The sequence below is a fragment of the Myotis myotis genome, unplaced genomic scaffold (assembly GCF_014108235.1).
Source record: "Myotis myotis isolate mMyoMyo1 unplaced genomic scaffold, mMyoMyo1.p scaffold_m19_p_4, whole genome shotgun sequence".
Taxonomy (NCBI): Eukaryota; Metazoa; Chordata; class Mammalia; order Chiroptera; family Vespertilionidae; genus Myotis; species Myotis myotis.
In genome coordinates this window covers 8,858,628-8,869,351 of record NW_023416346.1, presented here as the reverse complement: position 1 = coordinate 8,869,351, position 10,724 = coordinate 8,858,628, and the positions used below count along the sequence as shown (strand labels likewise).

The window sequence follows — 10,724 nt, the reverse complement described above, 5'->3', positions numbered from 1 at the left end:
AACACAAACGAACGCACTACAAAGCAGAGTTCCACTTGGCCCACAAATGCCACGAGGGAAGTGTAGACAAAGTGCAGTGGGAGGTCAAGAGGAGAGGGAAAAGTGAGCACCCTGGCTTGGGAAAGCATTCAGTAAGGTGGCATTTAAATCTTGAAAGATGGGTACAGTTTCCCTGCATAGAGATGATGGGCTGAATAGAAGAGAGCATTTCCAAAGAAGAGCAGGAAATGAGGGTTGAAGGAATGAATACACGGAGCTTTGATCCTAACTCTGCGATGGCTTGTTAAGATGGAGATCCTGGGACTGTCTTCGTTGGCTTGGAGGACCCAGGCACTAGCTAAGCTGGAAGGTTTCTGACACTTGGGATTGGAAGATCCAAAGGGGATGGGGAGTCCGCGGGATGCCTGGAGCTGGCGGCCGCCGGGGATGGGGCTTCTTGGGATGTCTTAGATGAGGATCTGGGGCCTGGCGGACGGGGAATGCATTGGAAGGGACTGGGATGGAGGGCTTCATTAGACTGCTTTAGGTGAGGACACCGGACCGTGGACGGTGGAAGGGAGCGATTTCCGGCAGCCCGCGATGGGGCTGGCCCGGGTGCCTGGGGCGGGTCTCGCTTCGGACGCGGGTGGCTGTAGCAGGTGGGGCGCGCGGGGGCGGGCCGGGCGGGAGAGTGGGGGCAGGGGCGGGGGGCGGGCCGGCGGCCGGGGCGGTCCCGCGCGGCCGCGCTGCGCAGTGACTCCGCAGCGGGCGGAGCGCCGTGGGCCGCGTCCTCCTGAGCCGTGGCGGTGGCGGTGGCGGCAGCCTCAGCTCCTGCTCCCCGTGCCGTCGGACCACCCAGCGCTGTCTCCCGGGCCCCCCCGGGCCCCCGGGCCCTCGAGCCCGGTGCGCGCCCTCGCGTCCCGCCGGCCCCCTCCCCCGGCTGGGCCCGGGGGAGGGTGGCGCCGTGAGCGAGCGGGGACCGGGCTCTCCTGCCCCTTCCCCTGCCCCTGGGCCGCTAGGATGGAGGCGGGGTCGGGGCCCCCGGGCGGCCCGGGCTCGGAGAGCCCCAATCGGGCGGTGGAGTACCTGCTGGAGCTGAACAACATCATCGAGAGCCAGCAGCAGCTGCTGGAGACCCAGAGACGGCGCATCGAGGAGCTGGAGGGCCAGCTGGACCAGCTCACCCAGGAGAACCGCGACCTGCGGGAGGAGAGCCAGCTGCACCGCGGGGAGCTGCACAGGGACCCCCACGGCGCACGGGACAGCCCCGGCCGCGAGAGCCAGTACCAGAACCTGCGAGAAACCCAGTTCCACCACCGCGAGCTGCGGGAGAGCCAGTTCCACCAGGCGGCCCGGGACGTGGGGTACCCGAACCGCGAAGGCGCCTACCAGAACCGGGAGGCGGTGTATCGGGACAAGGAGCGGGACGCCTCCTACCCGCTCCAGGACACTACCGGTTACTCAGCCCGAGAGCGCGACGTGGCCCAGTGCCACCTGCACCACGACAACCCAGCCCTGGGTCGCGAGCGGGGCGGGCGGGATGCCGGGCCGGCGCACCCGGGCCGCGACAAGGAAGGCGGCTATTCGGCGGCGGCGGTGGGCGTGGGGTCCCGGCCCCCTCGGGAGCGGGGCCAACTGAGCCGTGGCGCATCCAGGAGCTCCAGTCCCGGGACCGGCGGCGGCCACAGCACCAGTACCAGCACCAGCCCGGCCACAACCCTCCAGAGAAAGTAAGGAATGCGTGTTTGTACCCTCGGCTCTTCCCCTCTAGTTCCCTCTCCAACTTGTCCAGCCGGTAAAGTAAGAACCCCGTGCCTGATTCCAGGTCCTCCTCCCCTGCCCCAACCTGTTAGGAGAAGCCGGGTCCCCCTCCCGCCACCGCAGACGCCCCTTGTCTAGCCACCGGGGACTGGGTTGGCCCCATGAGAGCGGTTGGCCCTTGATGCCCAGAACCGTGACCCGTGGGAGCCTCCAGCAGTCATCACCCCTCCACTTTTTCACTCCCCGCCCGGATCCTTTCGAGAGGATGGCTTTCCACTTATTTATTTATTTATTTTGGACGTGTTTATTGTCTGTGAAGGTGCCAACTCAGAACCTCAAGGAAAAGAACACCCCCTTTTTTTTTCTTTTTTTTTTTTTTGCCGTTGTTGTTGTTTTGCCTGTTGGGGTCTCCCGTACAGGTCCTGCGTGCAGGCCTGCTCCCCCCTCCTCTGGCAGCCTCGGCTCTATCCTTTCCCAGGGAGGCAGGTGGGGAGCAGAATGGCTGCTGGAGGCTGAGAGATCCATGTGAGGGGAACTGCAGCACAGCCTGGCCTGGGGAGCAAAGATGGAGGCCTGGCCGTTGGCTAGTTCCTCCGAGACCACCCCTTCTCCACCGTCCAGAAAAACACCACCCAGTTAAAGAGGCCACAAGGAAGACCGGTCTACAGAGCTTCCCTCTTGTTGGATCAGTGCCAGTTTCTGTGCTGGGGTCTGCGTGTCCGCCTATCTGGGACACCTTGGCATTATCTGTTGGGTTGGTGGGACATGGGCTGGGCCTCCTTCTTCCATGCAGATACCACAGTAAGCTGGGCAGGCTAAATGTCAGGCTGAGAGTCAAGGGCATGCGGGCTCCCAGGGCTGCCCTCCAGGCTCCCTGCTTTCTCTTCTGCTTGATTGGAAAGAACACTGAGCTGGGAGTTAGGAAACCTGGGTTCCCCCTCCAGCTCTGCTGCAGATTGGCTTTGTGACCTTGACTGAGTACCTTCCTCTCTCTGCCCATCGGTTCCTTTATATCTTTTTCAAAGGCAAGGTCTGCCTTGAATGCTCTTTAAGGGCCACTCCAGCTTCAATTTGATGGTTCTATGACTAATCCAGCCACACTACAGAGCAAGTCTGAAGTCCTCTAGCGAATGGACAGCCTTCCCCCTCCTCTCACCGCTCAGCTGGTCCTACCATGTGCCACAACCAGTGGAGTGTCTCTCGGAGGCTGGGCTGGGGGTGGGGAAGCCTTCTGCCTCAGGAAATCTGCCGGGAGACAGCTCTCTGCAACTCCCCCGTGGTGAGGCAGCAGACTGGGGTGCTGGGTTGAGATGGCTGGGCCCCAGGAGCAGCAGCTGCAGCTCGAATGCCCGGCTGGGCTTCACTGCAGTGCACCCTCAGCTCAGTTTTGCTGTGGACTGTCCCAGAGCACTGGGGGCGAGGGAGAGGGGCTCTCCTGCCCTGGCAGGGCTGCTGGGAGGCCACTTCTGGAGGACTGGCTGCATTTGGTGTGGGGCCCCGCATGGAGGAAGGGTCTGGATCCACCGAGCACGGTCTTGGTCTTCTTTCAGGACAGGGCCATGGTAGGGTGACCGCAGGGGTACACTGGGCAGGTACTGTGCTCCTCAAGCCTGGCTGCGGACTTTGCTAGAGTGATCAGGCCTGTGACAGGGGGCAGCCTCATTATGTGTGGCTCCAGGGAGCAGAACAAGGAGCAATGGGAAAATTGGGGATAAATCAGGAAGAACTTCCTAACCTGGCTGTCTGGTGATGCAGTAGACTGCCCCTAGGGGGGCGGGGGGGGGGGCGGGCTGGGGGTTGAGGAGAGCTGGAGAAAGCACAATTCTTGAATCAGGTGTACAGCCCAATGAAATGACCCGAGCCTCCCCCAGTTCTAGGGTTCTCTGACGTTCAGTTTCTTCATCCTGCAGACGTAGGTTTGAAGCTCTTGGCTGGCTGTCAGCCCATTTGCTCTTGAGCTCGGTGCTTTTGCCGGCCACGCCAACCAACCTCTTGATCCCTCCCAGTTCTCATTGGATTTCCTGGCTTCACATTTCCTACTGGATTCACAAAGGGGATTGGATAGTTCTTTGAATTTCTCCTAACCACATATTAAATACAGGCACCTCCATTATTTCCTCTTTTGCTCCTCACAACAGGCAGTGAGCATTACTAACTCCATTTTAGAGATGAGGAAACTGAGGCTCCAAGATGAAGAGACCTTGCTCAAGGTTAGGCTGCAAGTTCCTAATGGACCTGGGACTAGAACCCAAGCCCACCTGTCTCTGACGCCTGTTATTTTTCCACAAGAGTTCTCCAAACCACAGGAATCTCTTGGCCTCAGAACCTGGCTGGGTCAGGAACTGGGAGAGGCCAGGAGACCCTTAGGTATCTAGAGGATTTGAGTGGGATGAGTGAGGGAGTTGACAGGAGAGGGAAGAAGGCTGTGCCTCCCTCCTTTCCACTCTGCCTCCTGGCCAGACGTCAGGAGGGCCTGTTGATGCAGTAGCCAATGCCGCCACCACCGCTGCTGCAAGTGACTCCCCTGCCAGGCCTGTTCTGGGTTTGCAGAGTGGGTGAGAAGGCTGCCGCTGGAAGCTGGGGCAGGCAGGGTGGGAGTTTAGCAGCAGAGGCTGCAGCATTGGGGGAGGATAGGTAGATGCTGGTACAGGCTGGGCGCTCCTGGTCCCCAGGCTCCCTCTGGTGGAGGAAGAGGGGAGAGAGGGGCCGGGGCCCAGCTCCGGCTTGTTGAGGCCCCCCCTCCTCCGCCAAGGGACTTACTGAGTCCTCCCAGCGACCCTGTGTGTCTGTGTACACAGTGCGCATTTTACAGCTGAAGCAACTGGGGGCTCAGAGAAGTGAAGTGACACAGCAGAAGTCACACTACCCATAAGGCAGACTCCCGATCCTGTGAACTTTCCCTCTACTGCAGTTGATAGCAGCTGTCATGTCCACCCCCACCCATGTCATCCCCCCAGGATTCCCACATCCTCCCGCACTGTCTCTTCTGGACAAGTTCCCGGATGCCAGTATGCCTTCTGCTGTGCTCTGGGTGTGGCCTTTCTAGTACAGCAGGGAGCGACATGAGGCCCGACCTCCTTCTGGCCACCGGTCCTCTGGACAGGAGGGCTTTGCTTGTTTGTTTTTTTAGTAGCTGCTGGGCGCTACCAATGCTTAAATCGTTTTCCTTGAAATCCTCCCCCCCCCCCCCGCCAGGTGACTAGAGAAGCGCCCTGCTTTCTTTGTTGATCTTGGCCTGACTCCCCCTTGCAGGTCAGGCACCTGGATGATTTACAGACACGCTGGGGCGGGGGGGTCACTGCTGAGCAGCTCCAGGCTGAAGCCAGCTGTGTTCCCAACGCTGTGTGCAGGGGCCCAGCTCCGGCTTTGCTGTAGGCGGTGGTGGGCTGAAGCTGGTGTGGGGGGGAACTCTCCATCCTCTGCCCCCACCCCCTGCCCACCCACAAGCTGGCCCACACTAGGGACAGCAGCCAGACGGCTGGCCTGGTGTTCTCGACAGCCAGAGCAACATCTGGTCTACCAGGCAGCTGTCTCCCACAGGCCCTGGGGTGTCAGCGCGCTCCCCATGCTGCCCACAGGGGCTGAGGGCACTGGGAGGGCAGGAGCAAGCCCAGGGAGAGGCCCCAGGGAAGTCTGTCTCCTGTGGGGTCTCCGGTGCTTTTCCCAGGGGGGTCTTTCCCTTTTCTCAGGAGGGAAAACCATTTATCTTCCCCCTACTGTGTTGAGAGCATTATACTCGTGTGGGAGGAAATGATATTGTCAAGTTGAATGAGAATTAGAGGAATCTTCCTTCTCTGTCTAGATCTGGGACAAGAATGGGGTTGTTGTCATCCACAAACATTTCTTAGCTGCGTGCACACAGCAGGAGGGGCCACCAGGCTGAGCCAACGCCGGGATCTCTGCGCTTGAGAGCCCCGTCCCCCACCCCCAGCCAGACACACAGGGTTCCGTGCAGGCCCCCCATCACAATGGTGCCCAGAACAAATGCACATAGCAAGGATGGTGAGGAGTGGGGGGTGTGGGGGAGCTTTGAAGAGAGTGGGTGTCTCCTGAGGGGGATGGGAAGAAGACCGATGCAAGCTTGCCCTCCACTGCTCTTTGATCTGTCCCACCCCTGCCTGCTGTGGCTTCTGAATTGCTGGGAGCATAGTAAAGGCCTGTAGCACAGAGAAGGGGCCATGCGTGTGCTGAGTGAGTCTCAGCCTTCTGCGTGCCAGACAGCACCCTATGTGGCTTTATGTAATAATAGCTATCATCTTCTTCCTGCATGCACTGTGTGTGCCAAGAACTATTTGTTCTAAGCCCTTTGCATGTATGAATTCATTCAGTCTTCAACCGAATCCTTTGATGTGGCTATTGTTATTAAATCCATTTTACAGATGAGGAAACCAAAGCCCAGAAAAGTTGGCTCACCTACCCAGGGTCACTCACTGAGTAAGGGAAAGAACTGAAAAGGAACTAGAAAGAGCCTTGGTGGTCGGGCTCCGGAGTTCATCGACAGTGTTCTTCCCCATCAGGCAGTACTGCCTCTTCTCTCATTTGCACAGAGGGAGTCCCTGCCAGGTGGGTATTGGTATTATCCTCATTTTTCAGACTAGGTAACAAGGATCAGAGAGGCGTGGTCACATGCCGGAGGTTGCACAGCTGCATGGAGCCCAGAACCGTCTGACTCCTGAGTCTGTGGTACAGCTTTGCCTCCTGCAGGCAGGCGGGGTGTAAAGCCATCACTCTAGCTGCGGCTCAGGGCTTCCCCCAGCAGAGCTCCTGGGACCACTGCCCCAGTCAGGCTCCCTCTCCTGGATAGCCTCGTAGTTTTTGCCCTAGTCTCCGAATAGATACCCCTCCTGCTCTTGCTTCGTCAAGCCTCTGATGAAGTGCAGCCAGGCCAACCTTTCTACAGGGTTCCAGTGGTTTCACTTTCTCTTCTGCCTGCAGGGGAATGTTCAAACTTTTCTGTCTGCCGCACACGGTCCTCTTTGGATGTGCCTCTTTGGATGTGCCCGCAACTCTCTTCTCATCTTTTTACAGTGCCCTTCACACAGACCGCACTCCAGCCAGACTGGCCTGTGTCCCCCTTTGTTAGCCCTCAGCCTTCTGCTAGCCTCTGGATCTTTGCTCATGCTGTTCCTTTCTCCTGGGCTGCTCCATCCAGTTCCCAGGCTCGACTCTGCTGTCATCTCTCCCATGTTTGTTTGCTGGTCCCCCCTGGTGTTTGGTCTATCCATGACCCTTGAAATGAGCACTTTGCCCCGTTTTATACCTTGATGGTTATTTGTTTACATCTTGTGCCCTCTCTACTAGATTGAGAGCCCCTGCAAATTGTGATTTAACTGACATTTATTGAGTGCATGTTGTATCTAAGTGAAGTGCTCTGGGCATGAGTGAAGGAGCTAGAGGCTTGGGAACACATAGCACAGCATATAGTAGCTGCTCAATAAATGTGGAGTAGACAAATGGATGGCAGATGAAGTCTTGGTGCACTAATGGCCACAGGTGCCTACGTTTTTCTTCATTCCAGGACTTCTATAGAGAAAGATGACTCAACTTCAGAATTCTCTTGGCTTTTGGGTGGCTTTTTCCTCATGCTCCCTGAAGCTCTTTGACCTCTGATCTCTGTTCCCCTCATACTCACCAGTCTCCCAGTTCATAGAATGGCAGGGTAACAGAATCAGACAGGACTTGGAGATATTTGGGCACATCTGCCCATGGTTACCTCTTCATCCCATGCTATGGCCATGTCACGCCATGGTCTTGACCCTCAATGCAAGGCATTCTGTTCTGAAAGGACCAAAGAAGCTGCATAGGACCCCTGTGCAGTCCTCCAGAAACTCTTTATTGGGCCCAGACCCTGGGCCAAGCACAGTGTGTTGGAGTCAGAATAAGATTCAGGCCCTCTGGCTCATTTCCTGCTTTATTTCCTGGAAGAAGAATAAACACTGGTCACAGGGGAAAAAATGACGAATTAAATGACTTATTTCCTCTTTTGAGGTACCTCTTTTGAGATAAGATCATTTGCTAGTCACTCTCACTTCATAATGGCCTTGGGTCTCTCTCCAAGCACCCATGTCAAAAACCCATTCTCACGCCCTTCGGAACAAACTCTCCGGCAGCTTAGCATCGGATAAAGTGTGGTGCTGGGAAGGAGGACTGAGTGACTCTAGGCACTTCGCATCACTTTCAGGGCCTCTGTTTTCTCAAGTAGGAAACAGGGATAAAGCTGTGTTTTTTGACATGTGAGATTCGTGTTGCCCGTTACAAACATGTATCCGAAAATTTCCTGGCTGTCTAGCACACCCATCAAGCTTCTGATCTGGATAGAAAGCTGAGGAACAAGGATGGAAAATAATATGTGAGGCTACCCTGCCCCCTAGAGGTGGAGCGTAGCAATCAAAACAACCTAGCCAAGATCGACATCGCATTACAGCCTTTTCAAAACAAAGATGACAAGCCGGAGCGGAGGTACGCTGCTGACAGGGTGACTCCTCTGACATTTTAGGAGGAAATCTATCACAGTTACCACCAGATATGTGCCATTTCAAATGCACTTATTTGTAGCTATGTGATTTTTCTGCCTTTTTTCCCAGAGATAATACCATTGCATATCTGGGCCTTCTGATTTCCTACAGGATTCCCGAATGCAGTAAACTGCGTCCACTTGAATGAAACCAGTATTTTTCTTTATATAACCACATTAGAATTGTTATTATGTCAATAATAAAAAGCACCTAATTTCTCCCTTCCCCCAAATTTCCTTATAAAACTGAAAGGCATCTCACACAACTGTACACATCTGATATGCGAGCCAATTCATAAATAACCCATCTTATGGTGTTTGGTGTGAGAATTAAATAGGATGACACATATGAAGTGTTCAGCACATAGTGTGTGTTTACGCAAACACACGCTATGTGTTTGCGAAAGGGAGGTCTAGGCATTTTTATTATTAATAATAACTGCAAAATTGTGCCCTGGAAGGGCAGGCGGGAGAAGTCACATGGGAAGCTGCCACTTTCTGAGAGGTCGGTCAGTGAATTTTGTGTGCCTACCATGTGGCACACCCTTATGCTCCTGCAGGCGGGGAGTTCTGTGATGAACATTATACAGTTCCTGGCTTCAGGGTGCTCGCGGTTGGATGGAGAGGACGGTCATGGAAACAGATCATTGCAGTGGGGTGTTCTGTGTGCTGTGCCAGAGGGAGCTAGAGGGCATGGGTATCCAAAAGAGGAACATCTATCCTGACTGTCAGGGAGGGCTTCCAAGAGGAGGTGATGTCTGTACTGAGGCTCAGAGGATGAGTAGGAGTTAGCTAGGTGAAGAAGGATGGCATGTGGGTTGGTGGGAATTGGCAAAAGGGAGGTTAAGGCAGAGGAGACAACATGAGCAGGGTACCGGGAGAGGAAGGGGCCTTTTGTTTTGAATCCTTATCTGATGATATTTTTTCCATTGATCTTTTCGAGAGAGCGTGGAAGGGATAGAGGAGGGGGAGAGAGAGAGAAACATTGATGTAAGAGAGACACACAGACCCATCAACCGGTTGCCTCCCACACACACCCCAACCAGGACCTGGGATCAGACCTGCAATTTAGGTACGTGTTCTGGACTGGGAATCAAACCCACAACCCTTTGGTCCACGGGCCGATGCTCTAACCACTGAGCAACCAGCCATGGTGGGAAAAGTAGTTTCATCAAGTTAGTACAAACTGGAGCACAACAGGGAGGCAGGGAGCATCTGGAGAAGAGTCTGAAGAGTTGGCCAGCCTAGATCATGAGGACACTTGAATAGCAGGGTCAGGAGTTTTATCCTAATAAAAATTGAGAACCAACGTAGGTTTTTAAGCTGAGGGACGAGGTGTGCATTGTAGAGTATGGGGTGACCTGTTGAGAGCGTGTTTTGGAGAGATCCCACCAGAGGGCAGTTTGGAAGATAGTTTGGAGGCATCCAGTCAGGAGGCTCATGTGACAGTCTAGGTGAGGGATGATAAGGTCTGAGCTTGGGCAGAGAGAGTAGAGATCATCTATTGGGGGGGGGGGGGAGGTAGTGACAACACAATGACAAGTGCTGTGACAGAGGGGAATACAGCCTACTGTGGGAGCTCAGAGGAGCAGCAGCCATTCGTGACCAGAAGGGTTTTAATAATACCAGCATAAGTCAGGTTGGTGTGGCTCAGTGGTTGCGCACTGAACTATGAACCAAGTCAGGGCACATGCCCAGGTTGCGGGCTTGATCCCCAGTAGGGGGTGCGCAGGAGGCAGCTGATCAATGATTCTCTCTCATCATTGATGTTTTTCTCTCTCCCTCCCCCTTCCTCTCTGAACTCAATAAATAAAAAAAAATAAAACCAGCATAAGAGTCAAAAAACTTGGAGCTGAAAGGGCCCTTAAAAAAAATCATCCAGTCCAGACTGTTCAGTTTATAGAGAAGACGGAGGCCCAGAGAGAGAACAGACTTGTAAAGGGCCACTCAACGGGTGAGCAGAGGAGCTCTGATTAGAAGAGCCACTCTCACATGAATGCCAGTGATCAAAGCATCGTTTCTTAAACGATTCTTTTATGCCTTGAAATCTTATGGCGGTTGCAGGGATCATTATCTTTGTGTTGTACAGATTTAAAAAACTGGGGCTCAAGGAGGCTGGGTGTCTTGTGGGGGAGGAAGCGATGAAGAGGAGGCATCACCGAAATAAAGGCTTTCTTGCTTCCACGGCAGACAAAACTCTCTGGTCTGGTTCAGCCCTCAGACATCAGATCTGCTAGATTCATGAGGAAACTGTGGTCTCATTTCTTCAATTCAGGTCCAGCCTTCTTTCTGCTGCTCTCTGCTGGAGAGGTCCTCACTGAATGTAATGGAGGCAGCTCAGAAGCAGTTTCTGGCCCGACAGCCAGGCCTGTCATCCTGCCTGAGGCCCCGTGGTATGGTACAGAATGAGCTTTGGAGAAAGACATACCTAAGTTTGAATCTAGGCTCTGCCCAAATCCACTGGATGACC

At 54.9% G+C, this 10,724-nt stretch overlaps 1 protein-coding gene across 3 annotated transcripts in view; it reads left to right on the top strand.

The window, feature by feature from the left end:
* The first annotated feature begins 734 nt into the window (after nt 1-734).
* The window catches only part of IQSEC2 (IQ motif and Sec7 domain ArfGEF 2), an 87,199-nt gene continuing 77,209 nt past the window's right edge, over nt 735-10,724 (top strand). For 2 of the 3 annotated variants that reach the window (XM_036304754.1, XM_036304753.1), the window contains exon 1: nt 735-1,709. In XM_036304754.1, the coding sequence (XP_036160647.1) occupies nt 1,000-1,709 (710 nt within the window). In that variant the 5' untranslated portion in view covers nt 735-999. The remainder of the gene's footprint in view (nt 1,710-10,724) is intronic. The other variant, XM_036304758.1, reaches the window with a different exon arrangement.